Source organism: Marmota monax, unplaced genomic scaffold (genome assembly GCF_021218885.2).
Source record: "Marmota monax isolate L192 unplaced genomic scaffold, Marmota_monax_Labrador192_F-V1.1 WCK01_AAM20220418_F8-fsc00224, whole genome shotgun sequence".
Classification (NCBI taxonomy): Eukaryota; Metazoa; Chordata; class Mammalia; order Rodentia; family Sciuridae; genus Marmota; species Marmota monax.
In genome coordinates, this window is record NW_026693937.1 from 2,089,063 (window position 1) to 2,112,843 (window position 23,781).

At 38.3% G+C, this 23,781-nt stretch overlaps 1 protein-coding gene across 1 annotated transcript in view; it reads right to left on the minus strand.

Annotated features, from left to right (window-relative positions):
- The window catches only part of Kcnu1 (potassium calcium-activated channel subfamily U member 1), a 176,779-nt gene that overhangs the window by 12,685 nt on the left and 140,313 nt on the right, over positions 1–23,781 (minus strand). The window contains exons 19-23 of the mRNA XM_046463883.2: positions 18,431–18,512; positions 15,635–15,731; positions 12,291–12,515; positions 10,249–10,435; positions 4,028–4,102 (exon numbers count right to left, since the gene is read on the minus strand). Of these exons, the coding sequence (XP_046319839.2) occupies positions 4,028–4,102; positions 10,249–10,435; positions 12,291–12,515; positions 15,635–15,731; positions 18,431–18,512 (666 nt within the window). The remainder of the gene's footprint in view (positions 1–4,027; positions 4,103–10,248; positions 10,436–12,290; positions 12,516–15,634; positions 15,732–18,430; positions 18,513–23,781) is intronic.

The following is a 23,781-nucleotide window of genomic DNA, read 5'->3' on the forward strand; positions in this document are numbered from 1 at the left end:
CAGACAAGAAGACAAGGGTTTCCGTGTGAGGAAGGCCAAGGGTGATCGCTCATCAAAGGATTTGTGTCTTAATGTTTGAGTCTCTGTGGCTTCTACCCTTAACTCGCTACATTGTTTTTTTTTTTCCTTTCCAAATATTGTCCTCTCCTAAAAACACGAGTCTCTCTTGAGTACTTCACCATCAAAGGAACATTCTTTTACCCCAGGTTCAGTTTGACCAGGGAAGTGTCCTGGGGTCACCCTTATCTAAAGGAGGCACTGGGAACAATTTCATTGGGGAAACAGGTATAAACAAGGAACATCTGGCTACCCATGTAGTCCAGATAGAAAGGCAGTACCCAGGTAGAGATGCTATTTCCCATCAGGACAAAGGGAGGGCGGGCACATTGCATTTTATATGACATGGTGTTTATGTAGGTTCCTAGAGTTAATTGAGCCCAGAGTGAGTTAAAGCAGTGCTTCTTGAAATTTACTGTGCACAAGAATTTCTTGGCAATCTTATTACAATGCAGATTCTGATTTCCTCAGTCCAGGGTGGGGTCTGAGTATCTACACATCCACCAAGCACCTAAGTGCTGCACATGTGTGGACCATGCTTTGAATAGAGAACCTTCTTAATGAGGCCAGTACAGCAGTACCAAAATAACCTGAGGCTACAACTTAAGACTCCTGTAAGCAGAGTCTGTAGTCCATACAACTGGCTGCTGTTGGGGAGAACAGAGGGCTGGCTGCCTTTGTTCCTGGACTATTGCTTCAAAAACATTTGAATAGAAAGAAGCTTTGAAGATAGAGCTGCTACTTTCTATACAATTGGAAAAGATTCTGTTTTCCAAAACTCAGGCTCCTCTTTTGTACAACAATCCACTGTGGATGTAGGAGGTATCATTTGGACCTCTTAATGTCATTCTGTGGTAAACAGAACTTTGGCAACCATCACAAAAATGATGATACCCTGGCTACTGTTATTTTTGTAAGTAACAAACTTTTTTTTTTGTCTCTGACCTAGAGGTTTTATGTTCTACCAGCGTCCATGAGACAGTGGCAGGTTAACTTGTTAGACTGCAAGTAGGATAAAATCTTAGACATTATAGTTCTTGACATTACAGATCAAAGCAAATTCACTGGACATACAATCCAGAATACATTCTTTACTGAGATTGGATTATTCCTTAATTCTTTAAATTATTTCTCAGTAAGTTAGGGGGAAGTGTCAGACTGGTGGTATTAGTGAATCATTTTCTTCTGAGAACAGCTATATTTTTATAAAAGATGAGCAGGGCATGACTAATACCAACCCACATCTCCTATACTCCCTCTTCCCTCTCCTTGCAGTGCCAATCCTCAGGATATACATATAACCCATGAGCCTTTGTCCAGACTTCACTGTGTCATTCTAAACCAGTGTCCTCACATTTCCTAGCTGTTTTCTTGCAGGCCCTTGTACCTTCTGTACTAAAGTGCTAACCGTCAGTCCTGCAGCTCCCATGTCAGTATGACCCTTTCCACACAGACAAAGAAACAAGAAATTGAGTGAGCTGGCAGGTGACTTGTTAGGCTAATTTGATGAGGTCTGCCTGGAGCCAGAAAATACTTGGATGAACAAAATCTGTGAGTCCCTGGAGAGTGACCAGATGTACCTATGGACTAGCAAGAAGCCATCTAATCTCTGAGCCACTTTAACTTAAAAGTCTTCTAATTCATGAATCTAGTATATTTACACACAGGGAGTTAAAGATAGTTCAAAATGGGAAGAAAAAATACATGAATAAAAACTGCAGCTGACAGTCTCAAGATGTTTATAAATAGGCTGGCAGGTACCAGTTTGGGACCTATGGATCTGATGTGCTCAAAGCTTAATTTATAGGCCCAGGATCCAGGTGACTAGGTGTTTCTCACCTGCTGCACTTTGATTCCAGCTCCCATGGTGGCAAAGGGGGACTACTGATTCTTCTCCAAGTCCCCCTACTTTATTCTTAGGACTAAGAGATCTGTTCATGTAATTTGGCCAATGTCCCACCAGGCTTAGGTGTTCTAAATCACAAAATGCCTATTAAACACTTTGTTATATCATAGAATCAGTCAAATCACATGCCTAGGACCAGCTTAAGAGAGCTTCTTTGAGTTGGCTCAATTTATGTTAATAAGACATCATTTTCCTCTTTGTTTTTCCCCTTCTCCTCAGTTCTTCTCAGTAATGAATCTCAGCATGTCCCACAGTATTTCATCAACACCTTCCAAATGCACCCAAACCTCCTTTCCTGCCCACCCTCACCCCACTGCTTCCTGCTTGAGAGCTCCTTATATCTTAGAAAGTTTTATACATGTTCATTTTCCATGAGATGTTGATGAGAGATTACAGCTTATTTTGTAATTTTTCCAAGGTGTGTTTCCATATTAGAAGCACATCACAGAGGATTGGGATTCAGATGATGCAAAGGAGATATTTGGGAGTTAAAATTTAATGACCTCAGGAATGAGCACCTCTTCAAAGTCTGCAGCTTGAATGCTTCATCTGCCTACGATGGGTAGATAGTCATGGGGAAAAGTCTCATGATGGGTAGACACAGTTACAAGGAGATCTAGCAATCTTCAAGTTCATGTCCCCTCCCTTTGAATAAGACTGAGCTGGTTACTGGTCTCCCTCCCTCTCTTGTTATCCAGGAGAATGGAGAAGTCAGATATTATTCCTGCTCCCTGACACCAAGATAGAATAGGCTCCTCAAGATGAAGTCAGCAGTCAGGTAAAAACCCACCATGACATTAAGCCAAGCACTTAAAGCTCTTTAGGTCCCATTCTGATTCCTCAGTCCTTAGACTGTGGATTCTAAAAAGAACCTTGGGACATCAATTATGCATCATAAAGAGCCTACACCCTGGGAACAAATCTTTATTCCTCACACTTCAGATAGAGCCCTAATATCCAGAGTATAAAAAGAACTCAAAAAATTAGACAATAAGAGAACAAACAACCCAATCAACAAATGGGCCAAGGACCTGAACAGACACTTCTCAGAGGAGGACATACAGTCAATCAACAAGTACATGAAAAAATGCTCAACATCTCTAGCTGTCAGAGAAATGCAAATCAAAACCACCGTAAGATACCATCTCACTCCAGTAAGATTGGCAGCCATTATGAAGTCAAACAACAACAAGTGCTGGCGAGGATGTGGGGAAAAGGGTACACTTGTACATTGCTGGTGGGACTGCAGATTGGTGCAGCCAATTTGGAAAGCAGTATGGAGATTTCTTGGAAAGCTGGGAATGGAGCCACCATTTGACCCAGCTATTCCCCTTCTCGGTCTATTCCCTAAAGACCTAAAAAGAACATGCTACAGGGACACTGCTACATCGATGTTCATAGTAGCACAATTCACAATAGCAAGACTGTGGAACCAACCTAGATGCCCTTCAATAGACGAATGGATAAAAAAAATGTGGCATTTATACACAATGGAGTATTACTCTGCATTAAAAAATGACAAAATCATAGAATTTGCAGGGAAATGGATGGCATTAGAGCAGATTATGCTAAGTGAAGCTAGCCGATCCCTAAAAAACAAATGCCAAATGTCTTCTTTGATATAAGGAGAGTAACTAAGATCAGAGTAGGGACAAAGAGCAGGAGAAGAAGATTAACATTTAACAGGGATGAGAGGTGGGAGGGAAAGGGAGAGAGAAGGGAAATTGCATGGTAATGGAAGGAGACCCTCAGGGTTATACAGTGGAGGGGGTAGAGAGAGAGGAGGGGAGGGGAGGGGAGAGGTGGGGAGGGGGGAGGGTGGAGGATGGGAAAGGCAGCGGAGCACAACAGACACTAGTATGGCAATATGTAAATCAATGGATGTGTAACTGATGTGATTCTGCAATCTGTGTATGGGGTGAAGGTGGGAGTTCATAACCCACTTGAATCAAAGTGTGGAATATGATATGTCAAGAAATTTGTAATGTTTTGAACAACCCACAATAAAAAATTTAAAAAAAAAAAGATTTCTGCTTTGAATTTTGCCCTTGAAACCCAACTTACTCAGTTCAGTGAGGGTGGGGATTCGTCGGTATTTTGATTTCCCACAATAGTCTCTGAAGTCAAGCAAACACACTTCTGTAGACAGAGACAATAACAACAACAACAACAACAAGAAGAGAGCACAAATGTAAATAAAATTGCTTGCAAACCTTGACAAGGATTTATAAGAACACAATGTGAATTGATGTTTTATCTTAACAAATTTGCTCTCAAGCTCAAATCCCAAATCTTTTCCTATACTTAGAAAAAAGAGTATATTACAGTTGTACCTTTTCTGTAGAGAATTGGTTCTGGGAAACACCATAAACCCCGAAACCCTTGATTACTCAAATCCCTTCTTTTATTTTCTTTTCAAAACACTTCTTATAAAGTTATATAGTGTTTGCATATAACCTATCTACATTCTCCCATATCTTTTATCTCCAGATTACCTATAATACCTAACACTATGCAAATGCTACGCACCTAAATATTATATCGTATTGTTTAGAGACTAGTGGAGAAACAGGTCTGCACAAGTCTCAAGAGTTTTTTTCCAAATACTTCCCATCTGTGTTTGGGTATAATCCCAGGTGTGGTGGATCCATCAGATGAAGATAGCCAATTATATTTAGGTCTCCTCGGCATCTCCTTTTGAGAGGGGTAATATGTATGTGTGTGTACATTTATGTGCATATTTTCTAAACAACACTTTGAACACTTTGACTGGATTGCAAAAAATGTCAAAGCTCTCTTTGGAGTTGCTTATTGACATCATAATTAAGATATGATTATCCTCCATGATGTGATGGTGCTGGGTAATAACTCAGTCAGTTCCTCAAGCCACATTGATTTACTTATAGAACTTTTAGGAAACCATTCACAACGTTGCAGTGCTGCTCCATCAGTGTTTTTGGACACATGGCAAATGAATTTTGTTTCCTGGTATCATTTTCTTTGAGATCTTCTCTGGGTAGAGGCACTTGTGTATGTCTTCCTTCTGCACAGCAGAGCTGACTGGGGGAGGTACCACCTGGGGATCTTGACTGCTGTGCTCAGTCTATAAACAATTTTCCTTTTGCCTTAGGAGATAAGACACTTCAATCTGGTGTGAGCCTCCACTCTAGAAGAGGGATGACATACAGCACCTGCCTGGAACATGGTTTCCTCATGTAGTGAACTTTGAAGAGTCTTTAAAAAGCATGATATGAGAATACTAGTCTCCAAGTTAAAGGAAAAAGTATAAAGGAGACAAAGCTATGGGAAATGAGGGTAAATTTTTTTTAAGTTAATTAGTGGGTAGTGTGCTTGCCTTGCATGCACAAGGCCCTGGGTTCAATCCCTGGCACAATAAATAAATAAATAAATAAATAAATAAATAAATAAATAAAATGTTAACTACCGCATCAAAAGTGAGGCCTCAAAACTGTTGATCCCTATTCTTGAACTTTTCTGAGGATGCTATGTAACAGACAAAAAATATTGTAAAAATTCAAAGTCTGCTTTTGATTAAGATTCTCCATTGCTTTGGGAATAAAAAATAATAGGGTCTTTTATTGAACTGAGCTAGGTGATCCATAAGGGAGAGGGGAGGTAGGGAAGGTGGGATAGGGAGTGAATGGAGATGGGCATGTCATCGAGGCCTTCTGAGAACAGACGTAGGACAAGAGAATCCAGCCACTGAAATTGAGACAGGAGAAAAGATGAAATCCAAAGGGAGATTTTTTCCCCCAGATGGAAATCTATGTACTACAGTATTTATCATCATATCCTCCATCTCCCCAAGAAGTGTTCAGTAAAAGAGACACTTCTTGTCAATGCACAGTGCAGCTGAATATATCTCTGACATCCACTAATATTCTGAGTCATTGATATAGTCATGGATATAGAAGCTCCCATAATTAACCCAATGCACTTGGCATTTAGAACCAGCAGTGACCTCAGGAATTTCCTAAAGTCCTTTAGTTGTAGGTGAAGAAATGGGAGCCTAGAGGGCTAACTGGATCCACAGTTTTTTAAGAGGAAAATTTATATTGGTGGCTAGAGATAAATCTTACAGTTGATGGACTGAAAAAAGTCTCTGAGATTTTTATAATGCAGGAATACTTGAGGGAATTGGAATTCTACCTTATTCTCGGGATGCACAAGATGCTTTATCTGCTTTATCCCTCCCTCCCTCCCTCCCTCCCTCCCCTTCCTGCCTCCCTTCTTCCATTCTTTTTTCCTTCCTTCCCTCCTTCTCTTCTTCCCTTCCTTCTTTCCTTTCTTCCTTCTCCTTCCTTCCCTCATTCCCTCCCTCCTTCCCTTCTACAAACACTTAAATCATCTACTTCACTCGAGGACTAAGAACAGTCCCTGACCCAGCTACATGTCACATGTTGCAAACATAATTTTTTTTTCCAGATAGTCATGCCTATAAAACCCCTACAGACTTTAGAGACTAATAAAGAAGGTTGGGGAGGTGACTCCAGTTGGGGCTCAAAGGGAGGCATCTTTGACACCAGAACATAATCCTGAGGAATAAGAAACAGCCCTTTTCAGGCAGAGGGAATGGAATAAGAGACCTAAGGTAGGAAAGGTCCAGCATGAACAGGATGAATTAGGAGGAAATTCAAACTCCCCATCAGCCCACAAGACCCTATATAATTTTTGTATAATTACTACTGGCCAACATTACAGTTTAAAGCAGGGAACTGAGATTATCTGATAAATATTTGTAAAGGATCCCTCTGGTGGCTGTGAACAGTAGACACTGCCAGGTGAAAAGAGAATTACGTGACCGTCACATCAACTCTGCGAATGGAGTGTGACTAGATCCTCCAGGAGAATAAGGAGAAACTCAGGGTTTGCATACCTTGTCCCCTGTCACTGGCTTGTAACTGATGGGTGGGGTTTCCTGATCAGCACCCATTTCAAAGCTCATGTCCTTCTCAGAGTACCTACTTTGTCCCTCTATTAGGTATGCAACGTGTAGCTGGCCTTAGTAAAATATTGGGATCAGTTTCCCTCAAAGGGGAAACATCTCAGTGGGGAAACCCTCCTTTGAATCCTACTTTCTCACTCCAGTTCCCTGCTGAGAGGACTTGGGAATTCTACTTGGAGTAGAATGCTCTGTGTGTGCAGAAACATCCACTTTAGCTAAGGTGACTGCATAAAACATCTGTTTCCAAAGTTGATTGAAGGACAGCAACGGAATTTCCACCTCAACTCTGTCTCCCTTATAGAGCGATGGTTAATTTGAATAAGCGTCAGATCATAGCCTGAGTATATTTTACTAATGTCAATATTTTTGCTGCCTAATAGTACATCGTATTATACCTGAAATCTTCCAGGTTGGCAGGGTGCTATTACAAAAGATTGCTTAATTGTAGATTACTACTGTACATTTAAATTTCAGTCGCGTATTAAGTTGTCAGACTTAATTACCGTTATATGTTTAGATTATGCCACAGATTATTTAGTTCAGTACCTAGGTTTGCCAACCTGTTCTTGTGACATGACAGGGCAATAATTAGAGCATTACTGAAAAACCTTTGGGTTTGCCATGAAGATGTCCAGGAAGCCTGGTGTTCTTAGGAACCTTTGCAGAGTTCTTACTCTGTTCTCCCCTAACATGCTATATGAATCTCTGTCCTAACTTAACTTCATATGTGAGTTTGTCATGGTGTGAAGATGTGGACAAGCCCAATGACCTCACAAAAAGGCTCACCAAATATGCTGGGACAAGGTTTCTCAATCGTAGTACTGATGACATTTCTTTATCATATGGAGCTATCCTTCTGAGTTGGAAACGGTTCAGTAGCATTTTTGTCCTCTGCCAACTAAATACTGGAAGTATCCCTTTTGTTGTGACAATCAAAGCTGTCACCATACACTGTCAGAGGGAAAACTGCCCTTGGCTGAGAACCACTGACTGAAGGAAAGGGAAAGAAAACACCCCTCGAGGTACTCAGTGAGGAGGGATTGCACAATCCTTCATATTTTCAATGCTTGGAGGAGAGTTTACACCTCTTCAATCAATATGGTGCAAGAGGATTATTAATGTGGAAAGGCAAGACTGATTAAGAGGCTTCTCTGAGGATTAGAAATTTCTACATTCAAACTCCAGACGGACTCTTATGATGCTACAGAAATTGGTGAAATTCCTGAGTAATTATTCATGTGTCTCCTCAAAATGTGCTCATACTAAAACTTCACTGATGGCTTACTACCAGATAAACAGACTTGATGACCTTTGCCAGGTAGGTTGCTAGAGTCTATGTAGACCCAAATTTATCATCCCTCTGATGGGTAAAATCCCATTTATATAAGGAATGGTGCAAGGCCTACAAGGTACTTTTCTTTTTATCTTTGGGGAAATTGCCTGCTCACACCTTATGATCTTTCAAATACTTTGACATTCCTTCCTTGTTTCTTCCTCTTTCTATTCCTATCCCACTCTTTCCTCTATCTCCTTCTACCAAACCAGTCAATTGGTACCTTAAGGGCTACTTTCTAGACTGTAACAAAGTACCTGACCCATCACACAAAATCTACATATTTTTGTTGAATGAGTGAATAAATAAATATGTGAAAATCACTAAATATAGGGAAACCAGAATTAGGATCACAAGTTAATGCTTTTCTAGCACATAGAGGAAGTGAGGTTAAAAAATAATAATAGGAAGGACTATTCATCTAGCCCATTAACAAGATAACTTATGATGGTGTCAGTTTACATCAAGTTTACATAGTGTGCACATTTTAATTTCTATATGCATGATATTGCCTTCAAACACATCTTCTCTATCCACTTGCAAGTATGCATGCACATGCATGCACCCAACCACACATGCACACACACAAACACACACACACATCATGTGTGAATATGAGGAGTGACTCTAATTGCTAAGCTAAGGAATCCTGTGGCACAACACAATAGCCCGTTTATAGATCTTCTGATTCTTTCAAAAGAAGAAAGACTCACATCTCCTCACTTGAGCTGTGTATGACACTTTGATATTCATGTGGTACTCTTTTATTAGATCTATTCTCAAAAAAAAAACACCTTAAAACTCTGAATGTGAAATCTTGAGCTGGATTTGATTGCTTAGTGGGGATGTGTAGCCAGCTCTGTTCAGCTACCAAAGTTTAGATTGTCCCTTTATTCCTTTGTCCCCCAAACCTTTTATGTTCCTGACTAACAGTAGTACCTGGGAGGTGGTGGGGGGGGTTCTTTTGGTTTCCCAGTTGTGAACATTTTTATCCACAGCCATAATCATGGAGAGCCTTACACTGTCATTGATATTTCTGACTCCAGACAAGGTGGATTAGCTGTGGTCAGCAGCAATGTAGCCTGAGGACCCAGTGTCTCATCTTGAAGTGATTTCAATCAGGTTTTATTTTTATTTCTTGAATTGTAAGTCTCTTTTAGATATAGAATATTCTGCAGTAATAGTACTTTCACATTCAGTTGAGTGGTGGTCAATTTTTGGAGAGATACTAAGGTGCAGGACTTTTCCCAGTTAGTGGGAAGAAGGAAAATCACAGCTTTGTGGTGGGGATTAATCTCAGTCACATTTTGGTCCAGCCCCCTAGCTTATTTACTGCAATTCAATATGCATTTTTTAAGCATCTACTAAATGATAGTAATTGTAAGGGTGCTAGGAGGAATCCACAGAGGAAAATACATGATCTCCACCCTAAAGAGATCCCCTCTGTTCTCTTACTATTTCTTTCCAATCTGATTCTGAAATGGGACAGTGTATAAAGGACATTTAAGATAATTTCCTGAAATTAATACATTGAAGCATCTTGAAGAGTAAAAGATAATTACAATTCCTTTTCTCAACCATGAAACTAAGAGTTGTACCTTGAATATCTATAGATTCAGTGAAAAATAATTAATAATGATACTGTTATTAATTATAACATGCCAATTTCTAGGTTCACTGATATTAGATTAATAACAACAAAAATAATAGCATTTAAAATTCTGTGATTTCTTTTCTTAAAATGGGAAAACAGTGTTACATGAATTTTTTTAGAAGATGGATATTGGTCTTCATTTGACTTAGAATTTCAGAGAAAATAATTGTAGGCTACTCCTATTACAGTATTGTCAGAGTTGAAAGGAATCTTTGAGGATATCTAAACCAACCTCTCTTGTATTTCATAATGAAAGTATTTCAGAGAGGAGTTAGTTTTCTGTCCTTATTTCATCTTTCCTAGCCTCTTCCTATCAGGAGTGCTATTCTGACCTTTTGTTGAATGTTTCTCAGTAGAGGTGACAATCCGCAGTGATCCGATATTGAGAGTGGCCATGATGGTCTCTGTGTCTACCAGAGTCTGGCTGCTTGATGGCTTAGATGAGGGTGCTAAGATAGCACACATGGAACATTTCTCTATGTTGAGTGCCTGTAGGTCTGCAGGATAGAGTGCAGATCCCTGATGAGAGAAAACCAGATTGAGAAGGAACTTTTCAGATGAAAGGATTTGATATCATGGCTCATGGTGGTGGGTCTTTGTAGGTGATGTGATTTTCACACTCAAATATCTCCAGCATCTACTGGCTTGATCTAAATACTTATTTACTTCATATCTGACATATTTATGTTAATCATTAATACCTTGTTGTGAATAGATTTCAAAGACCTTCCCAGAGAGCAAGTTTGGATGAGATAAAAGCAGGCAGTGCGGAGAAAGCAAGAATTCATTTACATGACTTAAGTCGGAGAAAAGAAGTAGTGTATGGGTGACAATAGTGAGAAAACATTCAGAGAAAGGAGAGGTTATGGATCTGAATGAAAATTTTGCATGGTTGCAATCTTGCTAGTAACCCAGCCTATATGTATGCTCTGGGTTAACCAGCAACATGGCAGTTACGTCTTTCCTTAAGTGGATAAATAGGGAATGATCTAGTTCTATCTACCTTCAGGAAACATGGAATCTAATATTGGTAATACCTAATTCTAGCTGAATATGAGACTTTTAGTCATTTTCTTTTCTTCATCATATGAACTGAAGCAAGGGAGGTGGAACAGAGAACTTTGTGATGTCTTTTTTGTTAAAGATGTTTATTTTTTTAGTTGTAGTTGGACACAACACCTTCAATTCATTTATTTTTATGTAGTGCTGAGAATGGAACCCAGGGCCTCGCAAGTGCTAGATGAATGCTTTACCACTGAGCCACAACCCCTGCCCCTGTGATGTCTTTTTTAACAGAGCAAATGTAATTTGATTTTTGAGAGAAAGCTTTTTGAAGTTTGAAAAATATTGTTTACATATTGCCAACATTATTTTAGAAAAATTCCAAATGCTTTGGAATGCTTTTTATCTAGGGAAATGGCAGCATACATTTGGATAAAACCCATGAGAGTAATGAAATAGATTGGAACTACAATACCACATAAGCATCCTGTCTAAATGGATCTTGTCTTAGACTGTTTTCTGATGCTACAACACAATACCATAGACTGGGTAACTTATAAAGACAATTCTCATAATTATAGAATACGGTAAATCCAAGATGGAAGACCTATATCCAGTGAAGCCCTTCTTGCTGCATCATATCATGGTGGAGGGCATCAAATGGCAAGAGTTCACACACCCACAAGAGAGGATGGAGCCAAACTTCATCTTTAATTAGGAACATATGCTCACAATAACTAATCCCACACCCATGACAACAGACTTAATCCATTCATGGGACAGAACCTTACTAACATAATCATCAATTTAAGGTCCCACCTATCAAAACTGTTACAATGGCAACTAGATTTTAACATGAGTTTTGGAAGAATATTCAAATTACAGAAAATCTATATCTCAAAAATGTAAACCCAATTCCAACATTTCTTACACTTATACGGGACCGTGTAGCACAGTGTGTTCCATATGAGATGTCTCCACAAAAGATGAGAAAGAGTGCAAAGACTATTGGCTTAGGTTTGGCCATTAAGAGTCAATCTCAGAAATGCAGAGAAACTCTTCTTTGTATAAAGACCATAAAATATGGTAGTTTGAGCAAAAACCCGGGAACCATGATGTCTACATATAAATTTTATTTTTTTAAATTGCTGTGTTATCTTCAGCAAGTTAGTTATTCTTTCCATACTTGAAGTTCAACATCATTAATATCTATCCCCTAGGGTCATTTCGAAGATTAAATGAACTAATACAGTTAAAAATAATTAGAACAGTTCTGGCCCTTGGTATGCAGAATACAATTGCAAACTGTTGTGTTATTAATTCTAGTATTAATATCATTATAAATATTTATTATTCCTTATATGATACTTACAGGCAGAATATATATCTGGGGGAAATTCCGGAGAAATCGCCATTCTTTTTGCATGTAATCCAGAGACCCAAGGAACACAATGTCTTTCAGCTCCTGCCGGGTATAGTTGCTAGCTCTTAGGGGCATCACAAAGTTCCGAAGCCCCATCAGGGCTGTGTGGGCATCTCCAAATATGCACGCTATGATGTGGTTCCGAAAATCATGTTTTGACTTTTCAGATCGTTTCTAAGGATAAGCACACCAAAATTGAGTCATTTCATAAACAAGATAAGAGTCCCTCAAGGAGGACACCTACTCTCATCCTGACTTGTCTAGGTACATCCACAGTGGTACCTTCGTAAAGTTAATAGAGTTTTGAAAATTGCTTATAAAAATGCAATTTAGGCTTAAGTGGTGCAATTATAATTTGTGTCTTTTCTGTGAAATTACTTCTTATTTCACCTTTTTCTTCTTTAAGTTTCCTATCAACCTAGAGTGAATCAAGTAAAACTCAGATCAACATTAGTTTTCAAAATGTAAAACCACTGGGTCAAATAGGGAAAATATTTCTTAATTTTTATTATTTGTGTTTAGCCTCATATGTGCTATAGTCTGATTGTGAAAAGCTGAGATATTCCAAATTCCATTGTCAAGCTTAAGTCTGCTGGAGAGCCCTGAAAATTATATTAAGTTTATAATATGTTGAGTCATTCAGTGGTTTTTCATACAGTTGTTTGAACCACATGGAATTGCATTTTTGCAGGTCAAGAATGGTTGAGTATTGGCCATTTCATATGGCTCAACCTAATACATGGAACTGATTCAATAAACTTTCCTGAGTCAAGGAAATTCATCATGCCAAGCACCCAAAAGAAAGTTTACAAAAAAGCCATTTGATCCTAAACACGTCAATTATTAACATCACTTCTGTTTCTAAGATGAATATAATATAATTTGTAGGACATATATTGAGATTAGGGCTCCTCCTTCATAGAGACTCATAAAAGCAAGTGTAAGTGAAAAATTGATATTTCTGTAGGAAACTTATTTTAGGCATCTGTCTAGTCTTTCAGGGAATGGGTGATGCCTCGTCTATGGTGTTGAGATGGAATGCAAAGTGCACTGGACGTGAACATGAAGACTCGACTAGGTATTCTGGCTCTATCCCTAGCCATGTGAATAAACAAGTCACTTTAACTTCTCTGACCCTCAATTTCTTTATGTTTCAAATGGTAAAACATAAAAATAAACATTAATTTTGTTGCGGGAATTAAACAACATATTGAAAGCATAGTGCTTGAGCGATTAACAGTTGTTTTGTAACTATGGATCCAATCTGAATGTTACTGGGACATTGGGAAGCTGGTAGAGAACAAGTTAAATGCATTTGAATTTCACATGTGAGCATGTTCTACATTCCTAGGCACATAAAGATGTACAATATTTCAAATGGATATGTTGTTCTTTTTCTTTATTATGCCTGTTGTTTTTCAGGTCAAATGACAAACTTCTACAAAACAGGGCTTGACAAAGTCTAACAGGATAAATAAGTAGCATCTGACATCTCCCCAATTAAAGTTGATCAGATTAGCAAATACTGGGAAATACTCTCTTTCTAAGGGGATCTCCTTGTGAGGGGAAATAAAACTATTTGTCTGGAGAGCTTTGCTAGAGAGTGATATGAATCTTAACCAAATCTATTAAATAATTGTCTGCAGTTAATCTGATTAGTTTTAACTTGAATAATGAAGCCTCTAATGGTATTTAATGTAACATGCCTGAAGTCCAACAATTACTCTTCTGAGGAGAACTAAACAATTAGAAACAAGATACATGGCAGAATGCATTTATGGGCACAGCTAGAGAGGCGATTTCTTTAACAAACTGTAGCACAAAACTGTCTCCCAATTAAGAAAGATGGTGGCTTTTGGGGGGAAGAAGAGGATGTACTATTTGTTCAAAGTAGCTTAAACTGAATATTTCTGCTTGATCCTTCTGCAAATAGAACCAAGTTTGAAGCCTTCTTGAATTTTGTAGTCTGGAAACTTTTCCCTTACAGATACAAGTTTTAAAACCCTTAGCATTTCTAAAACTAAAAGGCCTTCTACACTTAAAGGACTCAGTGGTTGCTCTGAGTGACCTATATTCCATATCAAGTATCATAAGGGAAATATCTGTCTTTGGCAATTTGTGCTTAATAAATATGTTCTAATTAAATGTTATTTCCCTTTCTTGGTCTCTTGGCTGCCTTTATCAGAATTCGATTTCTTCACCTTTCTTTCTAAAGATTTGCCTCCCACTGCAAACATGTTTGGCTTCCTGCTCAACGGATGTTTATTTTGCATAGTTTAGAATAAGACCTAATTGCTAAAATGGTGTGTTTCAGCAACCCTAATAGTCTTCCAGTTGATATGACAGCTATGACAATTTGATACTTCTGATTAAATGATTGATCATACTTTTACAGAAATTGGAACATATTCTGTCAGGACATTGGCACTGAGCCACAAAGATGTTTGTGTTTATGTGAATGTGAGTAAGGAAAAAGAAACTAAACTACTTTTGGAAAGGAACAAAAAAAATTATAATTATAAATTAGTCATAGAGAAGAAAATCATATAGGGTTCATACAGATGAAAACAATCATTTTTATTAGTTAAACGTATCAGTTACTTTTGTAGAGAAAAAAAAAACCTGAAATTATGCTTGAGTTTTTAACTCTGGATAATGGGAATAGATGGGGATCCAGAAAACAGATGTAAGAGCCTGGGTTAGGATGCAAAGCTTCTTACAACTTGGTTGTTAGCATTTCAGTAAACTGATTAATTTTTCTCCTTGAGAGGAGCAGGAGGGACAGAACCATATCTAATAGAATTTGCCCAGGTTATATATAAGAAATACATATTTTGGCTAGTGTGTGTAATAGAAGCAGGGCCAGCTTCAAGAAAAAAAAAAGTATTCTAAAAGTAACATTTCAAATCCAGTAATTTGGGGGAGATGTTTGTTTATTTTAAACAAAGGAATGACTGCATAGTCCTTGTAAACGGTAGGTTTTCCTGGTGGATCTAAATGAATTAGATTTACTGGAAAAACCTCAAAGTTTCAGAAGAGCATTATTCTAAATAATTGAGTCAGCTAAAGTGTTAAAACAGGAGGTGCAGTTGAAGAAATCGAAGTGTTTCAAATCCCACCGTATTATCCCCGCAGTCTTTGTCAAATGTCTCAGGGATTATATTGCATATCATTTCATTTTGCAAATTCACCATTTACAAAGGAAAATGACAGGTGCTTATAATCAGAAGAATGACATCCTTTTCCCTGACAGATAGTTTATTTTATTTGATAGGTGGTGCAAGATCACCTACCAAAGTTACCATTTCCAAGGGGACTGCTTTGCACCAGTGAAACATGCCCGAGCCATCAAGTTTGTCAGGTTCTTGTTCTGTATTGCCTAGAAGAGTCCTAAATATGGAGAATGAAAAGTTAGTTTGAGACCATTTGGGGCTCCAGTGTAAAGAGCCAAGTTGTGAAACTCATCAGAGCCTGGAGCCCAAAGTAGAGTCTGCCCAGACTACCTCTTGGCTGAAGAAACACTAACTCCTAAAGGGGGAAAAAATCCAGCTCTCTCTTTAGATTAGACATGCCTTGAAGGTATTATTTCTATTCTTATTTTTTTTTTTGATTTATATTATTTTATTTTATTTTATTTTTCCTTTTTTTTATTTGTTACTATAATAATGCCACTATTGCTTGGCAGAAATCATGAGTGGTGTTTTTGGCACCTTGATAAAGAATTTAAAAGGTTGTAAGAGATTGAATTATGTGTAGCCCTTTTCCTTAGTCTGTTTTTCTCCTGTCTTCTTTCTGTATTTTTTACTCATGGGTCCCTATTGAAATTTCCCAATTTGCTAAATGCACTTTGCATTCTTTACAGCTTCGCTTATTGCCCTGCATTTGTCTAGGCTTTGCTCTGATCCTGATCTACTCTTGGGAAAGGCCTCCACCTGATAGCCCCACACTGAAGTTAGGCACAATACTGCTTTGCAGTATGTTCAGCCACTGAAAGAGTTTGATGATCTCTTGGAAAATCCCACTCAACTGTTAAGGCATGCATATGTGCTTATTAGAGAACGGAAAAAAACAAAAAAAAAACAACAAAAAAAACTCTAGAATGTCAGAAAGTTTAGGGTATAGAATCGACCCAGATAGGCTAGGTAAAACTAGGCTTAGGTTGCATAAGCAACCTCAAAATCTCAGGGGCCAAAACACAGCACAGGCTATTTCTCAGTGTACTGTATAGTTTATTCTGGGGAACAGGTGCCTTGGCTTCCCACAGTCACTCAGAGCCTTGGGATAACAAGAAGCTCTACCATCTTTTGGCCACATGCATCCTTCTTAGTGTAGTAGAAGAGGAAAGAACTGGAAAACCAAGCCTAGGCTTTTAATTGTTTTTGCCAAAGTGACACACATAGTTTCTGCTCACATGGTGCCAGAACCAGTCACATGGTTCCTGTTAACTTTAAGGGGACTGGGGGACATGAGAAACAATTGCCATATTTGGTGAGCATTTCCATCTCTGCTGGAGACTTTAAGGACCTCCCCCCTTATTTTATAGATAAAAGGAAAGAGCTGACAAATAGTAAAACCAGCTCAGGAATATAATGCTGAGATCAAAGTCACAAGTGTTCACAATACCCCATTCTCCTTTCCTTCCTGAGCAGTTATATGGAGCCACATGACAAGTTCTGTCCAGTGAAATGTAAGAAAGGATGACTGAGATAGTGAAAAGCCCTCATGTGACTTTGCAGACTCTGTCCTAACCTGCTATAGAGAAGATCAGCCTGGGTGCATGAGTGGTTACGGGGAGTAGAATCTGTGCCTCTTTGACCTGTGTTGGAGCCTTCATCATGCTAAGCCCTCAGAGATTTCCTGCTTGCTAAGTAAGCATAAGTTCATTCTATACTGACACAAATACCTTTCCCCTTAATCATATACCATATATTCTATCAGTAGTTGGAAAAGTTTTGAGGAATGTTTTCTGTATCTGAAGTTTGGAAAAAAAATCCCTTTTTGAGATTCACTCTACACTTTAGCATATGAAAGGTCCTCAAAAGTCATACAATGAAGAAACCCTTTAAAAATTGTATAATCCAGTGCTTCACAAATTTATCTAACAAAAACTCTTTTTACTTATCTACTTATTTATTTATTTATTCATTTGATTAATTGATTTAATTATTTAAAAATATTTGTTACTAATTGCTGAAGTACCTTTTGGGACATATCAATGACACTAAACCTTCAGCCCTGGTAATCAGTAGCTTATGACATCACTCTCCTGTGAGATTTTCCTGTACCTCTTGGGAGAAATACAACCTAATGTCATCTGTGCTGGATGGAGTTTTAGGAGTTTTTGTGAGCGCTAAAGTGCCTAGATAGTCACAATTTTTCAGATAAAAGAGCTTATTCAAAGTTATAGAAGTTTCAGACCAAAAGTCATGGGAGGGAGGGGGAACCTGAGCAGCAAAACCTGAGTAGGGAGGGTGGAGCTCTAGAGAAAAGTTTGGAAAAGCAGAGGGCAATTATTAAGGAGATCAGACAAGACCTTGATCAATTCCTTTGTCTACCTCTGCACTTAAGACCTACTTATAAATGTAGTGGAGTTAGTAGGTTCTAGTCATTTAACCATCCAGAAGATGTAATATAAGCCTCAAGTTCAGCTTGACTAAAATGGATTCTTTGTTCATTTGAATTAATATGATTGGTGGTTTAAATATCAATAATTCATGAGCCCCAGTACTGAATTTTAACTCCCATGGCTCTCTGAATGGTACTAGACAAAACCATGGTGGTGCCTTTATGCTGAGCTTGTGAAAGGGTCTCACAAGGAAACACACCTTAGACCTGAATCTGGTTTTGATTTTTTTAACAGGATTTGGAGAACTGGCTGAATTACTCATAGAACCTTTTTTCTCTCCACAAGTAACTTCTTAGACACTATCCCTCAGATTTCTGAAAATATGTGTTTACATAATGTTCCCAAGTTGGTCTTTCCTGGATACTTTGAAAACATTTTGGAAATTTCTATTTTATCTTCATTGAAAGGGCTTACTTTTTCTCTACTCTTTCCATTTGAGTTCATGGGGAATAATACTACTTACCTTCTTGTTACTTTCTTCAGCTTTTTTTCAATTTCTTTTAATCTCCACCCTCCCCCTACTCCTATGATGAAGAGTCCTTGGTCTGGTAATTAAATGCCCATTTTGAAAATGGAAGATGATGTCCCAAGAACACTCTAACTTGACTTAGAATAGTAAATCAATCACCGTACACTATTCTATCATAATGAAAACATGATCTATGTACACAAGCTGTCACAAACATCTTTCTTCATTCTGATGTTATGGAAAACAGATATATGCCTTACAGGAAACACCTGTTGGAGACATGCATAAAAGAAAAGGCTGGAGGAGACCCATTTCATCTTAAAGGCATCCATCTGAAGTCCTTGCCAAAGCAAAACTTAATGCAATTTCAGTCACCGTCCTTATCTAAGGTTCCCTTCTGCCATATGCTTTGTAAATGGCATGATGCTTGCAGAAATATATCTTCCCAAAGAGACCAAAAATCATCTCTGTGAATCTGAGTCTTAGCAGTCTTAGAACTTGAGAACAAGGAAAAGAATGTAAAAGTTGATGCAATTGAAGGAAAAAGTAGCTGTAGAACACCATCCAGGTAAAAAAGGAAAGGCCACATCCTGACCATTGACAGAAGTCTCTTGGGCGAGGGGCTTTGTGTGTGAGAGAGGCTGACTAAAAATGTGATAGGAGTTATCTGAGATGGTTCTCAGAAGAATGTGCTTAGGATGAAGATGGTTCTAGGGGTGGTTCTCTGGTCACAAGATGTGCTTCTCATTGCTCAAGCTACAGTGTGGTACTTCTGCCTGGGAGCAGTCAGAAAGACCTTGAAACATTCTTGGAGTTCGGCCTTTGGCCTCCACCTTTGGAACTTGATAGGTCAAGTGTCCTGGGTGAGAACAATTCTCTCAGCAGTCTACTGATGGATGCACTGTGCAACACATGATTGATACCTGCAGCTATTTTTTTTCCCCTTATGCCTGCATTTTGGGGGGTTGTTTTGATAGACATGAAGCCAATATCTTATGAGCTCATGTTTGCAGGTGCTCTAGCAAAGAAGATGTGCTCTTTTCTCTATTTCTTTTTTCTGAAACCATTCTGGTCTTACATGTTCACAGCAACTTACCCTGCAAGAATCCGATCATGTAGGGGCTGGGGATGTGGCTCAAGCGGTAGCACGCTTGCCTGGCATGCGTGGGGCCTGGGTTCGATCCTCAGTACCACATACAAACAAAGATGTTGTGTCCGCCAAAAACTAAAAAATAAATATTAAAAATTCTCGCTCTCTACCGCTCTCTCGCTGTCTCTTTAAAAAAAAAAGAATCCTATCATGTAAAGAAAAATATAAGAAAAGGATCATATGCCTTTGGTTTCCAATTATGGCACCTGATGCGATAGGATTAAATCATGTTGCTTTTAAAGGTCTATTAAGATAGTTGATTAAGCTTCATAGTGCCAGATCAGGCAGCATGATTTCCAAGAGTAAAAAATATGCTGTCATTATTTCCTCCACTTTGTATACTTGGATTATTCCTGAAAAAAAATATCTGATGATGATTGAAATCCTCTGCTGTTCACCATACCTAATAGAAAGTTCAAAATGTATCTACAGTTCCTTTTCCTTTTTTGCAAGCCTCATTTTTTTTGATGTCAGGAAATCCTAAATTAATGCCTATTTCACTTGAAATCCCTTAAAATATCATATATAATATTTATTTATATAGAGATATAGATATGTAGATATTTTCATTCAATATATATTTTAATTCAAGGATTGAATTATAAAATTAATAAGTTACATAAAGTCTGAGCAAAGGGAGGAAAGTCCTCTGGCCAAGTGTTGGAAAGGACAGGAGGAATGTATCTGGGTGTTCAGGAGTTTAAGTGACTTTCTTAGTTTAATATTTGACAAATTCATTATAGCTCTCTCTTGAAAGTAAAGGTCAAGTTTCCACCAAAGGAAGAAGGGAAAATCTGGAGTCCCAGGGTGACTTTGATGGTGCCGAGAATTTTGTATTTGGAAAGCTATAGTTGCCTTCTCTCTAATGACTTAGTATATACCCACAAGGCTATTCAGTCCATACTGGACTTACAAATCCTCATTTATTGCCAGTAATGACTACCACCTTTTGTATTATGAAAAAAATTTACCTAAAATTTGGAAAAAAGGGCATGTTATATAACCAGTGTTTCCCACTCTATCCTGCTCCAAGGTCTGCACCCCCACCATTCCACATCATCGTATACTTACACACACATAGTCAAATATCAGAATCTGAGCCTAATCTTTAAGATCACAATATGATTTCATTTTTCTAAGTTTCATCTAGTTGCCACTTATTCATTACAAGACAGGTAAACTTGAGAGTTTTTTTTAAACAGATAATTTTGTACAGTTCACCCCCCTGCTGTAGACACACAGATGAGCCTGAAAAAGGATTCTGTCAGCTCTGAGTAACTTTCAGGACCCAGTGACTATAGAATAAGCTTGGAAAGGTAGTGAATGCTATCCATCTTCTCTGCAGGAAAAGCCCTCTGTGCTTGCTTCCTCTTCCATGACAGAAGGAAAGCACAGACCAGCTCTCTGCCTTCCATTCAGCTTCACCATTATCCTTGCTGATATCCCTTTCCTGGGTAAATGGCAGAAAACCTGCCATGAAATGTCAAGGCACATGCCATGCATTGACAAGAGCCTGGTTATTTCCAAGGCATCAAGCCCACTTGGTGGATTTCTGGAAAAACCTTAGAGAAAAAGGACCTAAGGAACCCTCTACCCACCACCTAGGGGTGATCAACTGTTTGGGTTCTGATTTGCTTGGGATGGGCATTTCCTGGGATGTAAGACTTTCAGGGCTAAAACTGGTTGCTCTATTTCCAAAATGAGATACTGATTTGAAAAGCTCCCAGGGAGGGAAGAAGAGGCAGGAAGAACAAAACCCTTGAAACATTATACCCAGAAAAGTCTTTCACACTTTGTCCAGAAAAACTTTCCACTCCTTTGCTGTTTATAAATTACTTTTGCTGGTGTTCAAAGGAGAAGAGGACAGCTAGGTGGCCAAAGTCTTGTTTTAAGACAATCCATTCTAGTAAATTATAATCCTCAACTTTCTTCTGATTTCTGATCTCTCCAGACTCTGCATATTTGAGGTCTTCATGGAGTCACTGAGAAATTATAAACTCTAATAATAAAGACAGCAGATAAAATTTTTAAAAATCTGTAAATGGTATTTTTTTAAAAAAAGGTTTATGAAAATTCAGGATATCAGTATATTCAATGTAGTCTTATTTCAGTCTATATAGGAGAACAGAAAATGCATTTTAGGGTAAAGTAAATCAGCTGTGAATGGTGTTCCATTTGCCTTTAACTGCTGCTTTACAGATGGAGTCTATCAAATCTATGGCCTCTGTTCTCAATGTTTACAATTTAAAATTTCCACAAAGAAATTTTCTCCATCCTCTTGCTTAAAAGTTAGATCCAAGGTCAGAGTGGCCCCAGCCCAGGTGAAGGCAGAAATGGGATGATGATTCCAGAAATGGATAGATAAACCCAAGTAGTTTGCACTGGAGCATCTCTCTATTAAGCTTTGCTTTATTTTTGATGAGTAAAAACTGACAGCTTTTCTGCAGAACATTTTTCTGTGAAAATCTGCCGGTAGGTATCTCAAACTTAAATTGTTACCAGACAGAAGAGCAAAGAAAAGATAAAAAGGCAATTTCCCTCTTTTTTACCCATTCCCAGATGGACCCTCATTTTATGGATATTGCATTTGAGATTTTCTACAATGTGAGGACAAATGAGACATGACCCTTGCAGCAGACAACTTTAGTAAAGACTAGAGTCTGTGTCCTGGGCAGGAAAGTCAGGTGCTCAGAGCATGTCTCACCTCTCATGAGAACCATTTCCTTAGCCAATATTTTCAGCATGAAGTTGTATTTTTTAGATGCTCCTTCCCACACTCCACCACACTTTCCCCCAACACTTTCTAAATATCAAATTACATAGTACACATACAGATTGATCTAAGTGAAAGATATCCCCACCCGCTCCCCATAAACAGTTTTAGGATACAGGGTCTTCTTTGTACAACTGAATGGGAAATAAATAATTAAGTTATTGCTATGATACTGTCAATTGTATAATACATCAATGAGAAAAATACAAATCTTAGGCAAAAGGCTTTTTCTTTCTTTTTCCTTTTTTTTTTTTTTTTTTTTTTTGGAGGGGGGCTGTGGAGATGAGGAATGACAGCATAAAATACCTGAAAAATCACCATACTTTTCATTGAATGGATACATATTCCGAGCTTTTATGGGATTGGGCCCAGGTCAGAGATCAACATGACATAAATGCTTTTCTTACACAGTGGGGTGAGAGGCTTGCCCTGGAAAATTACTAACAATAATATCCCCCAAAATAAATTAGGACTGAAAAATAAATGGTATCCATGTTACTGGCATGAGTGTGCATGTGTGCTTGTGTGTATATAGAAAAGAGGGAGAGAGAGGTGAGTATCAGATGGAAGGGTATAAACTCTGCAGAGGAAATTAAAAATAATTCCAAGGTACATGAACAATATGGATTTTTTTTTCTAGAAACAAGAAGTAATTTGTGAAATTTTCTGCATCCATATAATTTAGCTTCTCTGAAATCCTTGTGACCAAATGTTGAAACGGAGATGAAATAGAGTGCTGGTGATTACGGATTCTTGGAAGCACTAGCAGGACCTAATAATGTGTGGAGGGCCATGGACTTTGAAGATTTCCTCCCATCTGGAAGCAATCACTGGGGGGAAGAAGCCTGTTGAATATGGGTATCCTGAATGTTATAACATTTTACCTAGCACCTTGACCTGTCAAGGAGCAATGGGGATAATGGAGACAGAGGCCACTTGGGATCACTCATGAGTTGAACCCTCCTTCTGCTTGGTGTGCTACATGATGGCTATTTTAAAAATCTGACATGCCTTGATTAAAGATGAAAAGTTAGAATTAGGGATCTGTGATGAGACTGGGGAAGGTTGTGTTTTGCGTTCTCTAACAAGAATATTAAGATTGGGCTGTTCTTAAGGGATGAAAGGTGAGAGTTGGGGTATTTTAGTGGGAGGTAGAAGAGGATTTACAGGGTGAGATAGTCTTAATAAAGCAGGGAAGAGTCTCTTAATTGGATGTTCCCTATGTGTCAGTTCTTTAAAGGTAAACTGGAATAAGAGTGGGTAAGGAAGAGAAGATTCTCCTGTTCTGTTTACTTGTAATTTGCAATTATGTTACCGAAGCTCATTAAGTCCTCCGATTTCCTTATGTGTGAATCTATAGGTGACATTATAATCTGAATTTCTTGAAGCTGAGGACTGTAGCATAAAGAAACATTATGCTAC